The sequence below is a fragment of the Lepidochelys olivacea genome (genome assembly GCF_965140295.1).
Source record: "Lepidochelys olivacea isolate rLepOli2 genome assembly, chromosome: 10".
Taxonomy (NCBI): Eukaryota; Metazoa; Chordata; order Testudines; family Cheloniidae; genus Lepidochelys; species Lepidochelys olivacea.
In genome coordinates, this window is record NC_140420.1 from 73,336,797 (window position 1) to 73,362,690 (window position 25,894).

At 46.3% G+C, this 25,894-nt stretch overlaps 1 protein-coding gene across 7 annotated transcripts in view; it reads left to right on the forward strand.

The window, feature by feature from the left end:
• CHD2 (chromodomain helicase DNA binding protein 2) overlaps positions 1-25,894 on the forward strand; it is an 84,698-nt gene that overhangs the window by 31,588 nt on the left and 27,216 nt on the right. For 6 of the 7 annotated variants that reach the window (XM_084642510.1, XM_084642506.1, XM_084642507.1 and 3 more), the window contains 15 exons: positions 714-939; positions 4,722-4,822; positions 5,517-5,561; positions 5,701-5,876; positions 8,669-8,793; positions 9,709-9,925; positions 10,575-10,664; positions 11,769-11,959; positions 17,046-17,234; positions 18,114-18,276; positions 19,700-19,852; positions 20,889-20,960; positions 22,576-22,725; positions 23,671-23,819; positions 25,189-25,285. In XM_084642510.1, coding sequence (XP_084498636.1) covers positions 714-939; positions 4,722-4,822; positions 5,517-5,561; positions 5,701-5,876; positions 8,669-8,793; positions 9,709-9,925; positions 10,575-10,664; positions 11,769-11,959; positions 17,046-17,234; positions 18,114-18,276; positions 19,700-19,852; positions 20,889-20,960; positions 22,576-22,725; positions 23,671-23,819; positions 25,189-25,285 — 2,144 coding nt within the window. Of the gene's footprint in view, positions 1-713; positions 940-4,721; positions 4,823-5,516; positions 5,562-5,700; positions 5,877-8,668; positions 8,794-9,708; positions 9,926-10,574; positions 10,665-11,768; positions 11,960-15,061; positions 15,200-17,045; positions 17,235-18,113; positions 18,277-19,699; positions 19,853-20,888; positions 20,961-22,575; positions 22,726-23,670; positions 23,820-25,188; positions 25,286-25,894 lie in introns of those variants that run through there. The other variant, XR_014713486.1, reaches the window with a different exon arrangement.

Consider the following 25,894-nt stretch of genomic DNA (forward strand, 5'->3'; position numbering starts at 1 on the left):
TACTGTTTAATACAGTGGTTCTTAAACTTTTGTACTGGTGACCCCTTTCACATACCAAGCTTCTGAGTGCGACCCTCCCCCCCCCATGAATAAAAAACACTTTTTAATATATTTAACACCATTATAAATGCTGAAGGCGAAGCGGGGTTTGGGGTGGAGACAGACAGCTCAGGACCCCTCATGTAATAATCTTGTGACCCCCTGAGGGGTCCCGACCCCCAGTTTGAGAACCCCTGGTTTAATATAATCAATTTATTCCAAAACCACCTCTTTTGACACCTCAGTCTGGGACAGTTCCTCAGATTTGTCACCTAAAAAGAATGGCTCAGGAGTGGGAATCTCCCTCACCTCCTCTACAGTGAAGACCGATGAGAAGAATTCATTTAACTTCTCCACAATGGCCTTGTCTTCCTTGAGTGCTTCTTTAGCACCTCAATCGTCCAGTGGCCCCACTGATTGTTCGGCAGGCTTCCTGTTTCTGATGTACTTAAAAAAAAAAAAAAATTTCTAAGGGGCATTTTGTGTCGAGAGATACTTCTGTATGGTTATAGTAGGATCAGGGGCTCTGTGGGATGTTTTGTGGGATGTGCTGCCATAAAAGACGCACTAGCTAGAAAAACAACTCCCTGCTTCAACTCTGTTCAGTTTATTTCAGTGCCTGGCTAACAAAAGCACCAATTGCAAACTAATTTAATTGGCAACTTTTTTTTCAGCCACTGGTGCTTCTACCACTGTGTATGAGACTGAGGCCAACGGCAACCCCAGCGCTGACTTTGACCCTGAAAAGGATGAGGGAGAGGTTCAATACTTGATCAAGTGGAAGAGCTGGTCGTACATTCACAGCACGTGGGAGAGTGAAGAGTCCCTGCAACAGCAGAAGGTGAAGGGCCTGAAAAAACTAGAGAACTTCAAGAAAAAAGAGGATGAAATCAAACAATGGTACGTTTTGCCTAAGACAAAAATCAGTGTGGAGCCTTGCTTAGGAGGTTCTTCAATAGCAGGGGCCACCTGAGCTTTGCCCAAGTGACGGCTGTTCAGACAACTTGCCAGAAGTTCATGCTGGATCACTGTTGTCATCTTCAATAAGGAGGGATATTGCTAGTCGTTACGGAAAATTGAAAAGCCTGAGAATTTCCTCTTGTTTGCACCTCCCTCGCCCCAGCTGGGTTTCCTCCTGCAAAACCTATCAAGCTGAGGATAGGGTTCCAGAACTGTTTTCTTTGGCACCCAACTGGACAAGACAAATCTCTCTTCTGTTCAACATAAGTTCGTGGGTATTGTGCTTGTGGCCATGATGTAAGGCAGATTGGAGGCCGTGCTCAGGGGCTTAGAAATCGTCCAAATCTGAATATTGGGCCAAGTGCCAGAGGACTAGTCACATATGGATGCAGTGTGCGGAGGCTGCAGGTCCCAGCCAATGGGGGTGCCTGCGCACCTGTGTAGCTGCATTCCAATCAAGACGAAACAGTACATGCTGGGACAACAGTCCACATCTTTGTACTGAAAAAGGGGGCAGCCGCAGGCCACGTGGCTCAATCTTGGCTCACAAGTTGCTTCTTGGCTGCCCTGGTTGAGCAGAAATTCAGGGCTTGACTACACTCAGTTTTTATACCAGCTTAACTCTGTCGGTTTAGAAACCGAGCATGCCCTAGTGTGGCTGCAGGTATATCTGTATAAAAGCCCTTACATGGGGTTAGCATATTTAGGTAAGGGTCTAAACTGGTGGAGCTTAGTCAGCACAAAAACTACGCAAGGCTGCTCTAGCTGAGAACATTTATAGAGTCGCTTAATGCAGTGCTTCCCACTGCTGACCCCTGGGTTGTTAAGATGCAGGCTGTGTCTACCCTGCAGCTGGGACCGGGCCTCCCAGCTTGGGCAGGTAGACACAAGTGGAGCTAGCTCACTGAAGTTAGCCATGTGGATGTTACGGCTTGGGCAGCAGCTGGGGTTCTCAAGCCCACTCAGCCTCTGGGCTGCACCTGGGTGGCTAGCCCAAGCTTCTGCTGCAATGTCCATGCTACTATTTTTAATGCGCTAGCTCAAGGGAAGCTAGCGTGAGTCTGCCTACTGGGGCACTGAGGCTCACTCCCAGCCGCAGCGTGGCTAAACCCTCAGATATGGGAGAGACAAATGTAACTGTCGCATGATACAGCACAAATAGGCAATTAGACATAGTACTAAAAATACGTCTTCCCATGTCGTGTGCAATGGTCACACTTTAAAAACTTGCCAGTTTTGTCTTAGAGATGGTTTATTTCCAAATTTGCAAAATTCTCTCTCCTTTCGACAGAAAATCCCTGGGCTATTACAGGTAGGGAGGTGACGTTGATATCTAAGGCAATTGGCAAGGTTTACAGGGCAATCTCTGTATATGTTTTGCAATGTGATGTTTAGTTTGCAGAGTGCTGATTTTATTTAAGGGGTAGGTTGTTTTTGGAGCCAAGCCTTACTGCACTAACGGGATCTCTGGATCAGTGTATGTCCAACTGATGCTGGTAGAAGCCATTCATGTGTGTTAAGGGGAGACATCCCTATCTCAAGAAGTATTAAACCTGGAAAAATGGTGAACTGGTCAGTTTCTAATGCATTAACTCAGTGGTGAGCTTTCGACATGAACTTGCGGTAAGCCATAACCCAGTGGTAAAATTTTGCAAAAAGTACTCTAAGCAACGTTCTTTCTTTATACTGAGCAGGCTACAAACTCCACAGTGTACTACATTTATTTGCCTTTGGGAAAACTTACACTTTTTTTTTTTTTTTTAAGTCTTCTTACGCTGAACTAACTCGGTGGGGGTGGCGAGGGGGTGGTCTCTCCCAGTGTCGCATATCTGTGGGGTCCCAGAAGGAAGCCATTTGCTCTGTAGGAGCAACCTTAGAAGTCTGTGTGAGTGGGTCTGACTGACTTTCCCCTAGGCTTGGGGTGTCAGACCCTCCACCAGTTGCTCCCAGGAAGGAGCCCAAGCTGCAGTTCCCTCCTCCATTGCCTCGTGACATCAGCAACTGCTGTGTCGCTGGAAACCAAATGTGCAGGTGTGGGATGCCGTGGCTCTGTCAGGCCACAGTTGTTGAGCCTCTGCTCACCCAGGCTGGCACTGCAGAGCTGGGCCCCTCACCTGAGCTTCTGCATGAGGGGCATCCTCCCTCAACAGCACCGCTGCCGCCACTGCGTCCTGGCTGGGCCAAGCGCAGTGTCCCCCCAAGACCAGAAGCGCTTTCGCTCCCCCTTGCAGCAAGGAGTGAGACCTCATGTACCCTGTTAGTGGGCAGAGAACTGCAGGCAGAGCAGGGTCTTAAATGGCCACCCCATGTCCCTGCTGGAGCTCTAAGAGGAGATGTGAGCCAGTTTCTCACCTGCACAATATATACAAGGTTGTGGCGAGGTCGTATGTGCGTGCTGTTTACAGGGAACATTGACCCTAAGTCCTGTTTTCGAAGGTGATTGAGGCAGTTGGGCATCTAAATGCCAGTGACTTTCAGTGAGACTTAGAGTCTGTCTGCATTGCAGTTTGGTGTGTGACAGCAGCACGTGGACATACCTGAGCTAGGTTTGATGGAGGCAACTAGAACAGCAACAGCAATAAGGCTGTGGCAGCACCGGCTAGCTGCTCAGGGACATACCCAGGGCTTGTACAGCCCATGCTGCTGTAGATCTGAGCTAGCTCACGCTTCTGATTGCGGTGCAGACGTAGCCTAAGTCTCCTACGTGCCGAAGTCACTATTGAAAAGGGGACTTAAGCTCCTTGGTCCTGTAAGTCCTGTTGAAAATGTTACCCCATGCCCCTGTCAGAGAATAGATCTTCAAGTAGAAGAGACGCCTGTGAGGTTTCTTCGTGTGGGAGCTGCGAGCCTGTTGGCAACTTCATAGAAATGTAGGGCTGGAAGGGACCTCAAGACACCAAGTCCAGCCCCCTGTGCTGTGGCAGGTCCAAGTAAATCTATACCATCCCTGGCAGGTGTTTGGTGGGTTTTAAGAACAGGCTGGACAATGACTGGGATTCCACAACCTCCTTTGGAAGCCTATTCCAAAGCTTAACTACCTTTATTGTTAGGTTAGATAACGGGAAAACCTTTCGATGTCTCCTTTGTTTTAGATTAAGGCCATTCATTGCTTCTCGTCCGACATTCAGAGGACATGGAGAGCAATTGATCACCATCTTTTTTGTAAAAGCCCTTAACATATTTGAAGATTATCAGGTTTCCCCCCGACCCCCAGTTGTTTTTTTCAGGACTAAACATGCCTAGTTTTCTTTAACCTTTCCTCATAGGTCAAGTTTTCTAAATCTTCTATTACTTTTGTTGCGCTTTCCTGGACCTCTCCAGTTTGTCCACATCTTTCTTGAAGTGTAGTGCCCAGAACTGGACACATTACTTCAGCTGTCATATCATCACAATATGTTGTGGGATACCGGAGTGCTGAGGGTTCCCTCCTTATGTAAAAGCTTATGTATTTTGGCTTTGTGGAGGAGCACAAAAGTTTCAGGGAAAATCATTATATATTTCTCTGTATTGTTTCATTATGAATAATCTGTTCTTTTAGAAGCATTAAGAGGAGTATTTGATAAGCAATTGTAAACTTGGATTGAGTTACCCTAACTCATGAAATTATATAGGCAGGTAGAGTTTTAACAGCTGGTCTTGAGGATCACTACCCACAAAGTGAGCAGAAGTAGAATTGTTCTTACATATGCGTCACCCCCTACCCCCATTTCTTTTCTCTCCAGGCTAGCCAAGGTAACTCCTGAAGATGTGGAATACTTCAGCTGCCAACAGGAGCTTGCTGCAGAGTTGAACAAACAGTATCAGATAGTGGAGAGAGTGATCGGTAAGTGAAATAGTGCACCTTTCTAATAAAGGAATAGTAAAACCCAGGAATTCAAGTTTTACTTGGGTCACAAGAATGAGTGTGCGGTGTTTTCATACCTCTTTGGGGAATAAACTTGTGCCACATATCCTGTAATGTGTTGAAATCTAAAGGTTAAAGCACAGGAGATCTGGGTTCTAGTGATGCATCTGCAAACAACTTGAGCAAGTCACTTGCCCTCTCTTTGCCTCAGTTGTCCCAACTGTAAAGTGGGATTAATAATTCCTATTTCCTCGGGATGCCATGATTAATTTATTACTGTTTGTAAAGTGCTTTGAAATCTTTAGATGGAAGATTCTGTAGAAGAGCAAAAGTAGAGTGTTGTGAGGACCTCTCAGGATAACATGGTTTGACAGTGAAGCTTGCATGTCAGCTCAGGGTTTAGGTTTTTATGAGTAGTGACAAAATGCGGTGGTGTAGCTTTCAGAGCAGCTCAGTAACATCACACTGATCTCAGCAGGAGCTGTTAGTATCCAGCGCCTTTGGAAACTAGACCTGAAGAGTTGAGTGGTATTCTCTAACAATCTTCCTATGCATTGCAGAGAACTTTTTAAAACCCCTCCTAACTGTTGGGAACTGTAGAATATCTTTTATGCATCTCATACTGGTGGTTAAGACACTAAAACTCTCCTTTGTTTGCTTCTGTAAAACGTAGCTGTGAAGACCAACAAGTCTGCAATGGGACATTCTGAGTTCCCAGGTAAAGTGGCTTTTAACTCCCTTTTTGGCTCCTCTAAACAATGCTATTAGCCGTGATATGTCTTGTGGCGGCAGCGGTCACTGTCATCACTGCCTTGGAGTTCGGTTGGTCATGGTTGCGTTTCTGTAATGTGTTGCAGCTCACAGTCGGAAATTGTCCTCTAATGAGCCTGAATATTTGTGCAAGTGGATGGGGTTGCCCTATGCAGAGTGCAGCTGGGAAGACGAGGCCTTGATTAGCAAGAAATTTCAACACTGCATTGACAGCTTCAACCATCGCAACAACTCCAAAACCATTCCCACTCGGGACTGCAAGGTTCGCACTCTTTCCTTTCTCTCTTGTGGATGGGCTTGCTCTGGGTTTCTGAATGTCGAAGTTCTCGCTATATTTAGATATGTTGATGCAACATTTTCTACAGGGATGGCTATCACCTGAGGAGATTGCCTTTGCCTTTCTCCCTCTCGCATGTCAGTTTTTTTTCCAGGGGTTCTCTGCACCCTTTTCAGTTCCTTCTCCCAATTCTCAAGGCCCTGAAACACATACACCATCTGTTCCTTGAAAAACAATGGCTGGGACTCCCTTTTGGAGAGCTATCCATACTGTCTCTTCAGCATGCTAAGGCCAGGCTGGCATAGAACAAGGCTGGCAGAGGCCTTGGCTGGCAGAATAAGGCCAGGCTGGCGGAGTCAAGAACTGGCTTGAGTTAACCCAGGAATTCAAGGGAAATAACAATGAAACTTTGGCAGTGGGAAGTGTCTGTAATAGGTTCCTACTAGGGCTGTTGATTGATCTCAGTTAACTCACACGATTAACTCAAAAAAATTAATCACGATTAAAAAAAATGTTGTGCAATTAATTGCACTATTAAACAATAGAATACCAAGTGAAATGTATTAAATATTTTTGGATGTTTTTATACATTTTAAAATATATTAATTTCTTTTACAACACCAGAATACCAAGTGTACAGTGCTCACTTTATATTATTATTTTTTATTACAAATATTTGCACTGTAAAAATGATAAAAGAAATAGTATTTTTCAATTCACCTCATACAAGTATTGTAGTGCAATCTCTTTATTGTGAAAGTATAACTTACAAATGTAGATTTTTTTGTTTGTTACAGAACGTGCACTCAAAAACAAAACAATGCAAAACTTTAGAGCCTACAAGTCCACTCAGTCCTAGTTCTTCTCCAGCCAATCGCTAAGACACACAAATTTGTTTACATTTACAGGAGATAATGCTGCCTGCTTCTTATTTACAATGTCACCTGAAAGTGAGAACAGGTGTTCACATGGCACTTTTGTAGCCAGCGCTGCAAGGTATTTACGTGTAAGATTTGCTAAACATTCGTATGCCCCTTCATGCTTTGGCCACTATTTCAGGGGACATGCTTCCATGCTGATGATACTCGTTAAAAAAATAATGCATTAATTAAATTTGTGACTGAACTACTTGGGGGAGAATTGTATGTCTCCTGCTCTGTTTTACCTGCATTTCATGTTATAGCGGTGTCAGGTGATGACCCAGCACATGTTCGTTTTAAGAACACTTTCATGGCAGATTTGACAAAACACAAAGAAGGTACCAATGTGAGCTTTCTAAAAATAGCTACAGCACTCAACCCAAGGTTTAAGAATCTGAAGTGCTGTCCAAAATCTGAGAGGGACAAGGTATGGAGCATGCTTTTTTAAGACTTCTAAAAGCAAGTTTTTAAAAGTTTCTCCGATGCAGAAACTACAGAACCTGAACCCCCAAGAAAGAAAATCAACCTTCTGCTGGTGGCATCTGACTCAGATGATGAAAATGAACATGTGTTGGTCCGCTTTGCTTTGGATCGTTATTGAGCAGAACCTGTCAGCAGCATGGACACCTGTCTTCCGGAATGTTGGTTGAAGCATGAAGGGACATATGAATCTTTAGCGCATCTGGCACGTAAATATCTTGCGATGCCAGCTAGAATGGTGCCATGTGAATTCCTGTTCTCACTTTCAGGTGACATTGTAAACAAGAAGCGGGCAGCATTATCTCCTGCAAATTGTAACCAGACTTGTTTGTCTGAGTGATTGGCTGAACAAGAAGTAGGACTGAGTGGACTTGTAGGCTCTAAAGTTTTACATGGTTTTATTTTTGAATTCAGTTATTTTTTGTACATAATTCTAAATTTGTGAGTTCAACTTTCATTATAAAGAGATTGCACTACAATACTTGTATGAGGTGAATTGAAATAAACTATTTCTTTTGTTATTTTACAGTGCAAATATTTGTAATAAAAAATAAATATAAAGTGAGCACTGCACACTTTGTATTTTGTGTTGTAATTGAAATTGATATATTTGAAAATTTAGAAAACATCAAAAACTATTTAAATAAATGGTATTCTATTATTGTTTAACAGCGTGATTAATCGTGCGATCAACTGTGATTCATTTTTTTAATCGCTTGACAGTCCTTGTTCCTACCCATCTAAAATACATCAGACTTCCTGGATAGATATATATATTTATATATATATACATATTCTCTTCCTTAGGAAGGAAAACAGACTTCTACAAGTGTTTTGGAATGAATGCTCACTGTTTTTGTACAATTTCTTTGTCTAATATCACAGATAGATAGATGAATCCCTTTGCATCTTATCCCATCTATAAATTGGGCACAATAATACATATAGGTGGAATGTGAGGCTTAATACTTGTAAAATGCTTCATGAGCCACATATAAAAGGGGAGTTTGAAATGCAAAGTTTTATTATTACTGAAAGAAAAGGCAACACACCAGGGAGGAAGAGGAATAGAGGATGTTGCACCATATCAATTAAAATGAAGGGGGAAGGGAGATCATAAAAGAATGAAGCAAAGAAAAGAGGCAGAGGGGGCTTTCCCGTAGCTCTAATACTCTGAGATTGGGCGGGCAAGCAGGAGGAGCTAGCAAGCTGTTGTCGCTGGTGGCTCTTGTTGCTGCTGAGCGTGTGGCTAAATTGCAGTTACGAGTTCTCTCTATATATACCGCATACCCATGTATCACCGAAGTTTTTATTCACTGAGTTTGAAGGCCTGCCTCATTCTTTTCTTCAGTGAGTTTAAGGAGTCTGCCTTTTTAGGTGTTGAAGCAGAGACCCAGGTTTGTTGCTTTGAAGAAACAGCCTTCTTACATTGGTGGCGAGAACCTGGAGCTCCGAGATTACCAGCTGGAGGGGCTCAACTGGCTTGCTCACTCGTGGTGCAAGTATGTAATGCTCTTGTTTTGGGTAATGCTCTAGTTTTGTTCAGGGTTGCAGCATTAACTTGTTTTTAGAGCTGTTGAGCCATATTTATTCATAATGTTTCCCTGTTACACCACAGCAGGATCTGGCCCTGTTGTTGTGATGTTTTGTATTTTTACCTGCCCTGCTTCAGCACCTTTAAAGCTTAGGATCTCAAACATTGTCACACGCATCCAGCAGAAATATCCAGGCCGCCTCCTAAAATGGGAGGAAAAATTCTCTCTCTTTGGAAACAGAGGGGGAACCCAGTTGCATTGCTAGGATTCAGTATGAGCATGTGCACATGAAGCACCATCTTGGTTTGACTGCATTGCTGTTTCTTTGGCACTGCAGGACTGGCAAATGGGGACCATCGTAATTGTGAGCTTAAGAGATACTGAGTGAAAAAAAAAAGATCTTCTCTCTTCATTGCCCTGTGGGGGATGGTCTGTTATGTGCATGGGCAGGTGTGTTTTTCTGACTCAGTGCTGTGGAGATGGAATACTATGTTTGGTCCACTGGCCTGATCCAGCGTGGCAAACCCTGTTTTCCTGATAAAACATAAATCTCTCTCTCTTAGATTTCTTGAGCCATCTCCTGTAGGAGAGATCCACCATTTGAGAGAAACTCTTCTAAATGTGGTCACTGACTTTTTATCTTTTAGCTTTGCATTTGCTTGCCAGTTTGAGGGCAAATGCCGTCCAAACTTTGACCCTGTCAGTCATAAGTGATTCTCTGTAGAGCAGTTCAGTCTGAATTGCTTTGGGATCTTCTTGGCAGGATTTCAATGACCTTTTGCAAGGCATACATTTCATTCTCTGTCATTACTTGATGGCACTTAGTAAACTGGTACAGCATTATATTTATTACACCTTTATTTTTGTTTCTCCACCTTTCAGGAACAACAGCGTGATCTTGGCTGATGAAATGGGCTTGGGGAAGACTATCCAGACAATATCATTTCTCTCCTATCTCTTCTATCAGCATCAGCTGTACGGCCCATTTCTGATAGTGGTGCCCTTGTCTACTCTGACTTCGTGGCAGAGGGAGTTTGAAATCTGGGCACCAGAGATTAATGTGGTCGTTTACATAGGAGACATGATGAGTAGAAATACGGTGTGTAAATAAAAGGTTGGGGAGGGGCGGGGGGAGAAAGAAAATCTCTGTGTGTAGATTATATGTAGCATGTGGTTCTGTAGCGGGGCAAACTCTGGGTTGACATTATAGCTATAACTGTGCAGTTTGACCAGGTTCATGACAGTAGAGGCATCTGTGTCTCGGGCCTTCCCATCGCTTAAATAATGTGTGTACAGTGATTATTTTATTGAGCAATGGAGGTGCAGACAGGTAGGACTTTACTGGGCAATATAGGAAGCCTCAGGTTATGACTAATAATGAGACAGTGAATATCAAATGCATGCAGGTAATGGGAGGATTAAACTGCCAGGAGATCTGGTTTAAATTACTGGCTCTTCTGCAGACAGCTTCTCTGCGTTTGGGTAAATCGCATGATCTCTGTGCCTCAGTTCCCCATCTGTAAAAGGAAGACGATAATCCTTCCTCCTACCCACCCTTTGTCTCTCCCCTCTGTAGATTATGGACTCTTCAGGGGAGTCTGTCTCTTACCATGTGTCTGTACAGCACCTAGCATAGTGAACCACGTTCTTGGCTGGGACCCGTGGGTGCTACGGATAATAATAATGGTGCGTGCCCCTTTAGCAGCTCCAGTTGAAGTTTGTGTCTGAACTGTTGTCTTCTCTCCCAGATCCGTGAATATGAGTGGATCCATTCTCAGACTAAAAGGCTGAAGTTCAATGCACTCATCACAACATATGAGATCCTCCTCAAAGATAAGGTATGCAGTGGGGAAGGGGTATTTCACACACACTTCCTCGTGCTGCGCAAATGGGGCTGCCTCCCTCCAAACCAGTGTATGTCACACTGTGAGTAGAATATATGATGATCCAAAGCTGTTTCATTCCTCCCCCAACCCCCCCCATCTGGTGACTGAGAACACACAGATGCAGCCTACCATTACTTGGTGTGCTTACAAAACTATAGAGTCTAGTATAAATATAGCACATTAGTAGTATTGTTCATGATTACATGTACTTATAAGGCACCTCTCACTGTGGTATCTGGGCTAGCTGTATTTGTCTTAATTTGGATTATTAACATACCCAGTAAGAAGAACAAAATGCTTCATTCCCTTGCTGCCCACAGCTGTTTAATGTGGGCTGGAGAGGGAGGGTGTTGGAACTGAGGATGGTAGGGTTAATGCACTCCCCATATGAGAGGGATGATATCACATTGCTTTTATACTTACAAAAAGAGAGAGCTTCCTGGAGTGTGCCAGGAGGCCCTACCAATAAGTCACTGAATCCTGTGTGAGAACAGAAAACTTGGAGGAGGGGGAAATGGAGTGGTGAATACACTGCTTTATTCCCCCCCGGGCAGATTTACTGCTCTGGTGTTGATGCTGCCTCAGCACAGTGCATGCTGGAGCATGTGAGCACAGCAGGGACTCTGCAGTCATGGCGGGGATGGATTAAAGGAAGAGGAATGTGGGATAGGGAAGGGTTGTGCTTTAGAAACTTAAAAAGAAGAAGAAACGATCAATTTAAAATCCATCTGTTAGCTGAAATATGTTTGAGGCATTTGATAACGTGTTAGCTTGTAAACGCTTCTGTTCACCTCTGAGTGGAGCCAGAATTGGTATGGTGCGCTTGTCCCAAAGGCATGTCGCCAAAGGAAATGTTTCTTGGTTAAGCACACTGAAAGCAAAAGGTGCTCAGACACCACAGAGGTGGGTGCGGTATAAGAATTTGAATAGAACATAATGGAATGCAATTACTGCAACACTACACAGCTGACTTCAGGCCCACTGAGAAATTAACATAAAACACTTGCGGGGCCAGTCTGATCTGGTGTGTCCTTTGGTTTTGTTTTTTTGCTCCAGGCTGTTCTGGGCAGCATTAATTGGGCCTTTCTGGGTGTGGACGAAGCCCATCGGTTGAAGAACGATGACTCTTTGCTGTATAAAACTCTGCTTGATTTCAAGTCCAACCATAGGCTCCTGATCACTGGGACCCCGCTTCAGAATTCTCTCAAAGAGCTCTGGTCACTGCTGCACTTTATCATGCCGGAGAAGTAAGCCTCCTTACTATGTACTTCAAAAGATACCAGTATGTGTTCGTTGTCAAATACCATCTCCTAACTAGACATGGAGTATGAAATGGCTTAGTTTTGGAAGACAGAAAGAAGTGAGTAAAACTTGAAAGGATTAGGGTCACAGAGGGGGAAAACACAATGAAGAGGGAAAATGGCAAGGGCTGAGAGGGAAAATGAATGGTGCAAAGAGCTAAACTGTGTTGGCAACAGGTGGGCTGGGTAACGTAATTCAACTCCTCCATCGCTGTCTTCTGGGAGGGCCACATCCAAAGAGCCAAATGCCTGTTTTAAGCAACCATTTCCAAGGCTTCCATTAAAAAAAGGAGACCAGTGAATGAGACAGTAAAATAATGGAGAGGGCAAAAAAAGCAAATTTCAAAACTGTGAATCAAAATCTAGTCAGAAGATTCTTTCCACAGAGGGATCTACAAAACATACAAAAACTGCTGCCATGTGAGCATTGCTCAAGGACAGAATAAGGGGCCTTTGGGTAGACTGTGATTTTAATTGAGGAGGCTCCGTATGGAGCCACAAAGATCAAGGTGTAAAAACATTTTAAAATGCCATAGTCCCATTTTCAAAAGTGACTTGGGCTCTTAGAAGCCTAAATCTCATTGGCTCTCAGTGAGATTTGGGCTCTTAAGCATCTGAGTCACTTTTGAAAATGAGATGTGGGCTCCTAAGTCACTTACGTATTTTTTAAAAATTTTACCCTGTGGCTAATAATGTGATACAGGCCTTTTGCAGAAGTGAAGAAAAAGAGCTGGAGATCCTTTGGCTATAATTAAAAGGCTACGATTTAGTAATAGCAGTCATGGATTCCGTGAATACTTCAGCTTGTGGCTTGCAGCAGGGTCTGCAGCCGGGGTCATGCGTCCCTGCTCTGCGGCTTGTGGCGGGGGCCATGTACCCATGCACTGTTCCCGGGGCTCCAGCGGGGGCTGTAGCGAGGGCTGTGTGTCCTTTCTGCCCCAGCTGCGGTTGGGGCTCTGCTCCTGTGACTGGGGTTAGAGCTGGGACTGTGTGCTCCTGCCCCACAGCTACGGTGACTGCGGCCGCTGGAGCCAGGGCTGGAGCGGGCTCAGCCTGTCAGTGCCCCCGCATTGGCAGCTGTCGTCTCCCCCCCAGCCTAGCCCTGCTCTGTTATTTTTAGTAAAATCATGGAAAGGTCATGGGCTCCCATGAATTTTTCTTTGTTGCCCGTGACTTTTACTAAAAATAACTGACAGAATCTTAACCTTAGCTATAATGTACCTGCTACAGAGATTGTAACCTGCTGGAGTAAGGACCATGTTCTGAGATACTGAATTATTTTGATGGCTAATGGAAGTGATGTTTTTCACTTCCTGTCTCGAACTGTTGCATAGTGTTTCTGTGCACTGTTTAGATTACCATTTAATTCAGCAGGTTTTGGATCAGGCCCTTAAACTGCTGACACGTTACACTCCCACAGCATTTACATCTCACCAATCTGTTACCCTGTGTACAGTTTGGAATCTGTGGGGTAAAGTATTAAGGACATACAAGGTGTTGATAGCAGATGCCTTAGAAACACAAGGTGGGTGAGGTAATATCTTTTATTGGCCCAACTTCTGTTGGTGAGAGACACAAACTTTCGAGCCACGCAGAGCTTTTCTTCAGGTATGGGAAAGGAACTTGCAGCATCACAGCAAAATACACGGTGCAACAGATAGTTTAGCATAAGTAATTAGCGCACATGGTAAGAGACCGTTCAAGGTGAAATGGCCTTTTAACGCCCCTGCAGAAATAGGACAAAAAAGGGGGCTCGTGGGTTGCAGATTGTTGTAATAAGCCATAAATCTAGTGTCTTTATTAAGACCATGGTTTTTAGCGTCTAGGGAAGTTATGAATTTAAGCTCCCAGGTTCGTCTTTTGAAGGTGTTTTGCAGGTTTCCTTTGAGGATGGAGGACTGAGAAGTGAGATATGGAGTGATTGTTTTGTGAAAAGTGTTCACCCCCGGGTGAATCATGCTTGTCTTTTATCATTTTTCTGTGTGCATTCATTCAGGAGTGCAGTGATTGTCTGGTTTTGCCCACTTAGTTATTATTTAATGTTTGGTACACTGAATGAGGTACACCACATGTTGTGATAGGCATGTGTAGGACTCATGGATCTTGAAAGATGTGTTGGGAGTGGTATTGACAGTTGTAGCAGTGGAGGTCTCCAGGTTTTGCATCTGTTGTTCTGGCAGGGTCTGGTGTCACTTTAAGTTGGTGAGTCCTGATCTGTGAGGAATTTGCTTCTGATGAGGTTGGGGGTTGTTTGAAGGCCAGAAGAGGGGATTCAGGAAAGATTTTTCAGGATGTGGTCCCTATTGAGTATGGGTTGCAACTCTTTAATGATACCCCCGTATGGGTTCCAGCATGGGGTGATAGATGACAACTAGAGGTGTGGAGTTGGAGAGTTTTTTTCCTGTATTAAAGCAGGTTCTCACGGGGTATTTGGGTGACCCCTTCCTGGATGCAATCTACTTCTCTGGTGGAGTGTCCTTGTTTGGTGAAGGCGGTTCTGAGTTTAAGGTGTGTATTCCGGACAGTCTCCTCTGAGCATATTTTGTGGTATCTGAGGGTTTGGCTGTAGATAACAGATTTCTTTGTGTGTTGGGGAGGGGTTACTGGATCTGTGAAGGTGAGTGTGGTGATCCATGGGTTTTTTGTATGTCATCTGTAGGGCTCTACTGTTGAGGCTGATCATGGTGTCCATAAAGTTGATGCTTGTGGTGTGGGAGTGATCTAGAGAGAGTTTGATGGATAGGTGGAAGTGGTTGAAGCTGTGGTGGAAATCTATGAGGAAATGTAGATAATCTGTCCAGAGGATGAAAATGTTATCAACATATCTCATGTATCATTGGTTTTGTAGTGCCTTTGTCCAGAAATTCTTCCTCAAGGTGGCCCAAGAGGAGGTTGGCATATTGGGGAACTATCCTAGTACTCATGTCTGTTTCTGTGGTTTGGACAATGTGTTTGCTGTTGAATGTAAAATTCTTAAGGGTGAGGATGAAATGGGTGAGTTTAGTGACATTTGGGGTACATATCTGAGTGTTTTCCGTTGTTTTGTAGATATTTGAGGCAGGCAGCAAAGCCATCGTGACATCGATGTTGGTGTATAGGGAGGTGACATCCGTGGTGACAAGGATGATGTTCTGAGGGAGGTTGTTAATGTTGCAGAGTTTCTGGAGGAAGCTGGTCCTTTGTGTGGTGAGTGGTTTGAGGATGGTTTCTATAAGTCTTAATATTCCTTCAATAACAGTACCAGAGCTAGATATAATGGGTCTGGCTGGATTCCCTTGTTTGTGTATCTTAGGAAGCATGTAGAAGATCCCTGGGGCGGGTTTGTGGAAGATGAGGATGTAGAGTTTCTCTTGGAGTTGTTTGGGGAAAGATTTGATGATATCCTTAAATTCCTGGGTGAATTGTGGTGGGTGGGGGTCGTCTTTGAGTTCTTTATAGTAGGTGGAGTCAGAGAGAAGCTTAAAGTCAGGGGAGAAGTTTGGGCTAGAGGGAAGGGATTACAGGGCAGTATTGCGAAGACCTGACTTCATTCAGTATAAAATACATCAGTGATCTGAGAGTAGCAACATGCTTTGAAATGATTACATTCTTGGTTAAAAAGAATGGAGTGAGGGAGAAATACAAAAGAGAGAATGATTTAGTGAGGTTAGGCAATGGCTTGCACAATTCACTGTGTAGATAATTGTTAGGTTCTAGAGCTAAAATCAAAGATGTGAAAAGGAGATCAGTATCTTCAAATGCTAAGGTATCTAGATGTTATGAATGTTCATTGTTTGCTACTGTTTTACATAGCATTTTCATATTGTACAGAAGTTCTTATTTACCTCCGTAACTCAGAGGCACAGAAGAAATACTTCTACTGATCAAGAGGTCCCTGTTAACGAGATCTGTTGCTATTTATCTGTGTCTTATGGGCAAGGAACATCTTGGGATTCTATAAGTTTGTGCAGAATGATTGTGAAGGTTATCAACCCCCGACTTCTGCACGTAGTGCTGGGCATTCCCCTTGCTATTACTCCAAAGCTTGTTCTCTAATCTCTCTCGAGGTTATTGCTGATGTCTCCATATCCTCTTGGTGACTGTTCTATTGTCTAATTGCTCTTCTTGTTAGGAAAGATTTCCCCATATCTAGCTGTTCTTCAGCTTGAAGCTGCTCCTTTTTGTAGTACATCCAAACTAAGCCTCAACTGAGAATTTCCCTCCCTTTTCTTTTAATGTTACATATTCTCCACAATTTTACTTCAGGGCAATTCCCCCATGGAACCGGAGAATTATTAGCAGAGTCCTTGATAAAAACAGATTCAGTGGTAGTTGTTTTTTCCAAAGTAAAATGTAGCTCTTGGTTGGAACGATGGATTTAATGTACTATCGTCTATTATCATCTTTCTCCAAAAGCTTCTTTGTCATGTTTATTCACTGTACTCCTTATTCCTAAACGTAAGTGGGTTTATGTTTTGTGTGTTATGACCACCCATAGCTGCCATAAAAATATTTCCAAATGATGGCTGTTGTAGCCAGCTGTGGTTGGTTTAGCCCTGCCTTCTGAAGAGACAGTTTTGGTAACACAGTGGTTCTCCTGCAGTTCCATATAAATTTCTTGATGCTTCTTTTACTGAAGTGAATTTCCCTTTTACTCAAAGACTGCTGTTCTAGCTCCTTTTTCAAAGAACCAGAGACCATTAACAGTGTTGATCCTATAATCCCATTTTTGTTTCTTGGTGTAGGATATTTGTTATAGATAAACAAGGCATGGCCCTTTGTTCTTGAGATCTAGGCTACATAGGAAGGCAGCAGCTTAGACAGTGGTTGGAGCAAGGACCTAGGACACCAGTGTGTTATTCCCAGTTGTGCCACTGTTTTAATTTTACCCCTCCTGTAAAATAATGATCACTTATGTAGCTCACAGGGGTGTGGAATAAATAACTTGTGGGGCATTTTGAGGTCCTCAGCAGACTGGCATTGTGTCAGTGTAAACACAGCAGATGGTAGTTAAAAGGTCTTCTAACCCACCACTCCTAAATTGTACCACCAGGTTTGAGTTCTGGGAGGATTTTGAAGATGATCATGGGAAAGGGAGAGAGAATGGCTACCAGAGCCTTCACAAAGTCCTGGAGCCTTTCCTTCTGCGCAGGGTGAAGAAGGATGTGGAGAAATCCCTGCCGGCCAAAGTGGAGCAGATTCTCCGGGTGGAAATGTCTGCTCTACAGAAGCAGTATTATAAGTAAGGCATTTACTGAGTTACTGAAGGTGCCCAGTGGAAACGAGTTTGGTGGGTTACTTCATTAGTGTGTCTAGTGGCCATAGTTCTGTAGCCCAAGCCATTGTGGGACGCAGCATAAGTGGCAGTCTCCTTCAGTGGGGGCGGGGCTTTCTGGTGAGAAGCAGAGTAAGATAGTATCACATCTTGCCTATGTGTTGCCTGTCCCTAAGGCGGTAGTTCTCAACTTACTTATCATTGTGGGCCGTATGTGCGATCCACAGTGTGTTACCTGGGCCGCAGGGGCTGGGTGGCAGGGCAGCGGCAGCCAGGACCCTGACCCCCTGCCGCGGAGCCACCCCGGACCCCAGGGACTGGCTGGAAGCCCCCGACCCCTGTCATGCAGGGCAGGCCAGCAGCCCCTACCAGACCAAGCCCGGACCCCACCTCACAGGCCTGCCTTTAGCACACAACTGAGCTGGGCCGCAGCTGTGTGCTAATGGGGCCCGTGGGCTGCGGGTTGAGAACCACTGCCCTAAGGAGATGCTACAAATCACCCCACTGGGTGGTTTGTTTTTAAAGTGCAGTGATGATGTAATTTATCTTGTCAGCATCCAGGGTGGGGACCATGCCTGTCTTATTTCTGTAAAGGCCTGTGCACGACCTTGTAATATTAAATGGCGCCTTATAATATTCCTCCCAGAAGGAGGAGGGTTGGGATTTCAAGTGAGGAGTAAGAAGAGTTTCATGCGATAGAAAAGGAGATGGGGAGAGAGATAGGGGAACTGCTGCCCCCGCACAATTGTCTCTGAAAGTTTCTCTGGAGAGTCCAGTCTGCACTGTCCCCCAGTGAAATGACAGGACCTGACCTGAGGATTTTGTTTTGTCGACTGCTGCCTGCAGATGGATTTTGACAAGAAATTACAAGGCTCTCTCGAAGGGGACAAGAGGAAGCACGTCTGGCTTCCTTAACATTGTGATGGAGCTGAAAAAGTGCTGTAACCATTGCTATCTCATTAAACCTCCGGAAGAAAACGAAAGGGAAACTGGCATGGAAATGCTGATGGTGGGTAGTTGTTTGGCGGGTAATTGCTTTCCCCTTTATTTCACCCCATTCCTGCCTTCGTGCCAAAACAATATCTTGCAAGCAGAGTTCCTGTTGCCTCTGTCCTCTGGACATGCTCCCTACCTCCTCCCCATAGCCAAGCCACTGCTTCTCCAGCCTTCCTCCCTGGTTAGGTGTGGTCTTGTGTCTAGTTAGGTTGGATGTCTAGAATAGGATGAACATGCAGCCTAAGACAGGGGTCTCAAACACACGGCCTGCGGGCTGCATGCGGCCTGCGGGGCTATTTCCTGTGGCCCGCCAAGCTCCCCGCGCCCGCCCCCAGTCCACGGATGGGTAAACTACAGCCTGCGGGCCGAATCTGGCCCACGGGATTACCCTCCGTGGCGCCACAAGCCCCGCACCGCTCCCCGAAGCAGCCATCAGCAAGTCCCTGCGGCTGGGGGTGGAGAAGAGGGCTCTGTGCGTTGCTTTTGCCTCCAGGCACCACCCCCCGCAGCTCCCGTTGGCTGGGAATGGGGAACCACGGCCAATGGGAGCTTTTGGGGAGGTACCTGGAGGAGCAGCAAGAGCAGCGCACAGAGCTCTCTGCCCAGCCCCAGGGCTGTAGGGAGGTGGTTCTGGCCGCTTCCCAGAGTGGAGCGGGGCCGGGGCCAGGGCAGGCAGGGAGCCTGCCCTGGGCCCCGTGCGTTCCCTGCCACCCCGGAGCTGCTCTAGGTAAGCAGTGCCGGGCAGGAGCCCGCACCCTGAACACCTCCTGCACCCCATACCTCAATCCCCTGGCCTGAGCCCCCTGCTGCATCCCAACCCCCTGTCCTGAGCCCCCTGCCGCACCCTACACCCTTCTTGCACCCCTGCCCTGAGCCCTCTGCCACACCCTGCACCCCAACCCCCTGCCCCTCACCCCTCCTGGACCCCACACCCCAACTCCCTGTCCTGAGCTCCCTGCCGCACCCTGCACACCACCTGCACCTCAGCTCCCTGCCCTTAGCCCCCGCCACACCCCACACCCTTCCTGCTCCCCCTGGGGGCAGGGAGGGGGCGGAGTTGGGGTGGGGACTTTGGGGAAGGGGTTGGAATGGGGGCAGGGCAGGGGTGGGGCCTCATGGAAGGCGTGGAGTGGGGGGAAGGCCAGGGGCAGCGAGGGGTGGGGTGTCAGTGATGCGGTCCTCAGTCCAATGCACTAGTCCTCATGTGGTCCTCATCTTCATTTGAGTTTGAGACCCCTGGGCTAAGATCATGCTTTGATGCTTTAGTCTCCGTCAAGCGGCTTCCGCTCTGTAAAGCTCTGTGATGGGGCTGGATTAATGCTGGGACAAACCTGACTTGAAGAACAAGGGCAGCCTGCTGTGCTGCATGTCGGTCTGTACAGTGCCTACAGGGGCATGGTTGGAAGCATCTGTTGGAATGACGGTTACTTCTTCAGTCTCTAATCAGGAGCAGTGGAAAGCTAATTCTCTTGGACAAACTGCTGACCAGGCTGCGTGAGAGAGGTAACAGAGTCCTGATCTTCTCCCAGATGGTGAGGATGCTGGACATCTTGGCAGAATACTTGGCTATCAAGCACTACCCTTTCCAGGTGAGGCGGGTTAGTGGTAAGCACACACTCAGGGTTAACTTGAAAGTTCAAATTGGGGGGCACTCAGGGGACGTAAGCGATTTAAGTGCTCAGCCTCTCTGAGGCCAGTAGCTTCAACTACATAAGGCTCTAAAGCAAAGTGCACTAGTGCGAACTGGGAAGCTTCACTATATTCCAGCTCTTCTTAAGTGCTGATCAAGCCAAGAGAATGAGAGAGAGATGCATTTGTGATGGGAGCATCTATGGAAGGGGAGAATTCGGTTTGTGGGTATTGATCATTAAAGCGCTGTGTGGTTTGGGTTCTGGTTACCAGAGAGATGGCTTTTGCTCCAGGCACTGTCTTTTGAGCAGATGCGCTTTTGCTAAATGTCCCGGGGTGCGTAAATCTCTTGAGTCTGATAGCGGGGTGATTTCAGCAGAGAGCTCTCGGCTTTGGAGCTGGCGTCCTTTGTTGGTGTGACAAAGCCCTTCAGGCTAGGCTGTAAAGACGGTGTGTTTTGCCCTGAGGTGAGCTGTGAATTGACCACTGGATCAACGTAGCTTTGATATCCGTTATGTTCCTTTTTGGCTGAGGCTGGCTCGCCAGCCCACCTGCGCCTTGTTTTTATAGAATTGTATGTGTGCCTGGCGGTTGCTACAAGGGGCGCGCTTTAAACATGCAAAAGCACAATAAATAAAGCCCTAGCTTTTGCAAAGCATCCCTTCCTCCGCCAGACATCTGCAATCAGCCTTGATCCTTTGATAAGCTCTAGAGAGGACTGTTAAGTGCAGCGATCCTGGCTGGGAGCCTGTAATGAGAGCTGAAGTGTCACCCACCGTGTGACTGCTGCCTAAGCATGCTCCCTGCCTCCCTCCCCCTTGGTGCAGCAGGTTAAAGCAGTGCAGTTATTTTTAATCAGCAGCTATTTTTAATGATTAAATGCTCCAACCTGAAGGTATGTAGGACAGGAGACTGGAGCTCCCAGAGCTTTGGGGCAGCAATTCCTCAGGGTTTCTTTACTTTCTTTCTTTCTATCATTATTGTTGATCTTTCCAGCGCTTGGACGGCTCAATCAAAGGGGAGATCCGAAAGCAAGCTCTGGATCACTTCAACGCAGAAGGCTCTGAGGTACGACGGCTCGGGGGGGGGTTTCTGCCTGAAGAAAAATAGCGTCAGAAGGGAATGGGATGGGACGCTTGAGCTTGTGCAAGTTCACAGCGCGGCCACAGCGGCCATTCGTCCCCATGGAACTCTGGCTGTGTTTAGAGACACGGTAGTGGCATGTTTTGTATCCTGTGGCCATCTGTGTCGTGTGTGAAATGCCCCAATGCCTCACAAAGAGTGGGGCCTGAAAATCAGACTCAGAAAGAATCTGCCAAAGATCAAACCCCCTTAGACTTCTCCTCCTTTGATCTGGGAGTGAAGTGGTCACGCGATGACTTGCACAGGCTGGAGCGTGAGGTTGTCTCTGCACTTGAAGTGTCAGAGGAAAGGGCGGCTAAAAGTGTAGGCAGGCAGTGGTGTCTGGTGGTTGCAGTGAAGGTTTAGGGACCAAAGGGCTTATGGCCTTGTAATCCCTCCCATCTGGGCATACTCGCCAGCTCACTCTTACCAGGCATGAGTCACTTGATTGCTTTGTGCCTCAGGCAATCCAGCGATCTGAAAAAACGACTTTACTTGGAAAACCAGAGCTAACTGAGCAGATTGTAAAGAACAAAAGGAGACAAGGCCAGGTGCCTGGTATTAGCAGGGAGCTTAGAAAAAATCGGACTGAAAAAGCAGACTGCAATGCAGACAGGAGAGCAAGGGAGCTGGCACTGTTGGGGAGGAAAGGGATTCTCAGGGAGATGGACTCTAGCGAGGAGGGCCTGGCCCTGTCATTTCAGCAGCCTGGCCTTGTCCTGCCGCCCTGTGTGCCCAGCCAGCGAGTCGCAGAGTCCATGGCAGGCTTCGTTTTGTGTGGGGCCGATCACCCCGTAGAAGTGTCAGTGATGTGCACATGTGTTTGCCTGCTGCCGTCATGGGGGTCCAGGCACAGTTTGACCTTCAGAAGCTACAAGCCCAAAGTGCCTTTCCTTCCAAAGCCATTTCTGCGTTCTGCTGCCCACAGCGGCACCTGCTGGGCTGCTTCTGCATCCTTACGTCTCGGTCACTAGCTGTAACTCACGTTATATGTGCTGCCGTCTGCCAGCTATGCCTTTCTCTGCCCGGGAGACGCTGATGGATGTCACCTGCCCCCACCCACCGCACTCTGATACCCAGCAGTATCCCCTAAGATTACTAATATGAGGACTGCTTAAATGGATGGAGTGGGGATTCCTTCTTTATGCTGCATCTTTTTCCACCTCTCTCGCTGTGCTGCTCAAATACCAGAGTTCTCTGTCTTCCTCTTTTCTTTTCCATCTTTCTACAGAAGAAGAAGATCCTTCTCACCCGCTGCCCCTGCTCTGAGCACCTCATTATCCCAAACTGTCTTCAGACTGTCTCTTTTCTCTGTCCTGTGATGACTCCAAACTTCCCCTCTCTCTCTAATAAACCCCCACTCCCAGACCCTCTCCATTCTCCCTAAACTTTGCATTCAGTTGCACCTTCCTCTCCCTTGACCTGGCCACACATACAGGTGGGCCCTGTAGGATATATTGTAGCCTGCATTAGTTCACTGGCTTTTGCACGTGTGTTTTAAGCAGCTGAGATCATTTTGTGTGAGCAATGCTGTACACAGGTATCTTGTCATTGTATGCAGGACTTCTGTTTCTTGCTGTCAACACGAGCTGGCGGACTGGGAATTAACCTGGCTTCTGCAGACACTGTGGTTATCTTTGACTCGGACTGGAACCCCCAGAATGACTTGCAGGCTCAGGCTCGGGCTCACCGAATTGGACAGAAGAAGCAGGTCAGGAGAGTAGCCTCAGATCCATTTTTCTATGATTCAGTCCAGTCATATGCTGTAGCATGTGCGTCTGTGTCAGCCCGTGCAGAGCTGGGCATGTCCGGCTTATGTGACTGCAAATGTATTCCTTCTGTTTGAGCTATATATCCTTCAGGTTCCCCAGAAACTCAGGGTAAGCTGGAAAACAGATGCAAAACCAAATCAGCCCAAGTTTGCTGGAAACAGGGCCTGGATTCTCTCAGTAGTCTCATGAATCTCGGTTGGGTATTGAGTTAATCACGAAACAAAGCAAATTTCACATGGTTCTTAGTTTCACAACTAAAATTGCACACAACTCTGGCATCAGGCATTGGTGTCAAGCAGGGGACACCGTCAAGGCTGGAAGGCCTAAAAGCTTATTGATAGAGCCAGTATGAGGCTTAGAGAGAGCAGGCATGTGTTCCACTGTAGTTTTATTGTGAGTCTGTTGTGTTTCTTTGTTTATATACATAACACACAAACATACACACACACACACTGCTCTATCTCAAACTCTGGTTATGAGCTTGATGCAGGAATCACTGGCTGAGGTTCTCTGGCTTGTGTTATGTAGGCAGTGAGACTTAGATGATCATAAAGGTCATTTCTGGCCTTAAAATCTACGAACAATATTTTTCTGGCGTGTCACTGAGCCTCTGATCTCGAAAGCAGGCTGGAGATCTGGGAAGAGTAGCCTTTCTTGTGAGTTTGGTGGGGCTGGAAGTCTCTTGAGAATAGCTGTTCCCTTGGGGTTGTGTGTGTGTTGGATTAGGGGTTTAGATATGCTATTCAGGATATAGCTTTGCAAAAAGGGACCATGCAGACAGGTTATTGCTACTTTCTGTTAAATAGCACAGGGTGCATTGTAATTTAGGCAGGACTATATTTTGCAGATCCACAAAATAGCTCTGCTTTTTCTTTGCCCTGCAGGTGAACATTTACCGCTTAGTCACAAAGGGGACAGTGGAAGAGGAGATCATCGAAAGGGCTAAGAAAAAGATGGTGTTAGATCATCTGGTGATCCAGCGTATGGACACCACGGGCCGTACTGTACTGGATAACAACTCTGGGAGATCCAAGTAAGTGCCTAAGTGGGGAGGAGAGCATAAGATGGAGTATGTGCCTCGTGGTGACTTGGGTAATTAGCTGATTGTGTAGTTGGCCAGCAAAAAAAAAACTACGAATGGTAGCTTACCACTAACTTTGGCTCGTGCAGTCGTTGGTATGGAAACTATATGGGATGCCAATGTTAGCCAGAAAATAAAAAGAACTGGTATTGAAGTCTCCTCTGTTTTTCATTCCATCTTTCTCTCTCTTTCTTTTCTTTCCCTCTCTGTTTGCTTTTGAGCCTCTGTTTATTGCCCCTCTCTTCTAGCTTGGTTGGCGGCCTGTTTTTTCTCCTTTTAGAGGCGGTGGCTTTTTTCTTACAAGGCCTCCAAGGTCACTGGTATCTGAAGCAGTTGACAGTAGGTTATAAATGTCCCACACAATTGGTCTCTTTTCCATGCTGGCTCTACAGCTGTAACCAAGTAGGATCAGTTGGAGTCTTTTCCTGGCTTTTCACTTAAGCATCTGTTTAATTTTGTGATCTGCGGTCTCTTCCGCTCCGAAGCTGGTGCTGTAGGGAGAAAATGGCCACGGGGACCATTTGGCTCTAGTTAACTTCTGCAGTTCCTGGTGCCTCATGGGAAAGAGCACATAGCTGGGAGCATGTAGAAGGAAGGGTCATTTCACTTGCTGGTTTCAGGAAGAATAGAGGGAGTCCGCTGGGTTTTGCAGACTGGTGGGTCTCCCCCCTTTACTCCTGCAGTGCAGTAGCACGTGCTTTGTGATACCAGTGCAATACAGGTATGGGAATCCAGAACGGACTCAGATGCATATGCAAGGCTGGAAAGCACTTACGAGTGGGATCTTCAAGAATGGTTCTGGGGTTTGTGTGTCAGTATGAAAACTTGGTAGTGAATTTTACTCACCAAGTGTATCTTTCCCTGTGCCTCTCTCCCTGCATCCCCGCCTCCTTTCCAGAGGCTTTCCTTGTGTGTAATTAAAGCTCTCAGGAGCTCCTCCATTCTTCCCCACTTCATCCCCCTTAATATACTCCTGAGGCCACATGTCAAGATAGCCATTCTTCTAGGACATGGGAATCCCTTGCTTGGAGCCCGTCAACACTGCTGCTTAATTGGCCATGTGGCTCAGTATTGAGTCACTTGGTGTGCTGCCCTCTTTCCCCTGGGAATGGAGCATGCTGCCTTGACATTACTACTAACCCCTGTCAGAACAGGGGGATAGATCAGGAACGGAGCACAAGGCGTTTCTTAGTGCAGGGTTGAGGACTTACACTGCAATCTTGGCCTAATGAGGGAGGCTTAGGTGTGTCTTTATGCCGTAGCAAAGCAGATGTCTTGGTGGCTCCTGAGAGTCAACTGTGTTTTTGTTACTTTTTTGCAGCTCAAATCCTTTCAACAAAGAGGAGTTGACAGCTATTCTGAAGTTTGGAGCTGAGGATCTCTTCAAGGAGATTGAAGGGGAAGAATCGGAGCCACAGGTAGTTAAAATTAAAGTAACCTAGCTGTTCTGATGGTCTTCATGAACTTCACCTCACTGGCAGTACTGTATGAGGAAACTTGCATTTGTCCTGACTCTGTTGTACTTGCTCTTTGGGTCAGAAAGAGCAGTTCAATAATAGGGTTTGTCAAACTGACCCCGGCATGGGGGCACCAAGTTCAAGTTTCCAGAAAAGCTGGAGGGAGAGAACAATGGACTTGGGAGGCAGGGATGGGACAGACTGACTGTGGATCTTCTGATGAGGTTCCTGAAATAAATGGTTGGCGTTTCAGTGGTAGAACCTTGTCCCCCGTCAGCCCTCTGCACATACATCTGTAGTTCTGTGAATAACGAGTTAGTGTATTGTAACAGGGCCTAGCGAGTCCACTTCATCCCAGCTCCTCTTAGCCCCGTTCAGCTTTCCTTTCCTTTGTAGTTTCCACAGGAGTCAGTGTGTGTCACCTCTTCCCCCATCCAGTGCAGGATTGTTTCTGACAATATGTTACCAAACACTTTGAACAGCCCTGCAGGGAACAATTCCACAAGAGATAGCACTCGGGAATTTTTTTCCTGATGTTCAGGCTGTAGTTTTCTCACCCTCACCCGCCCT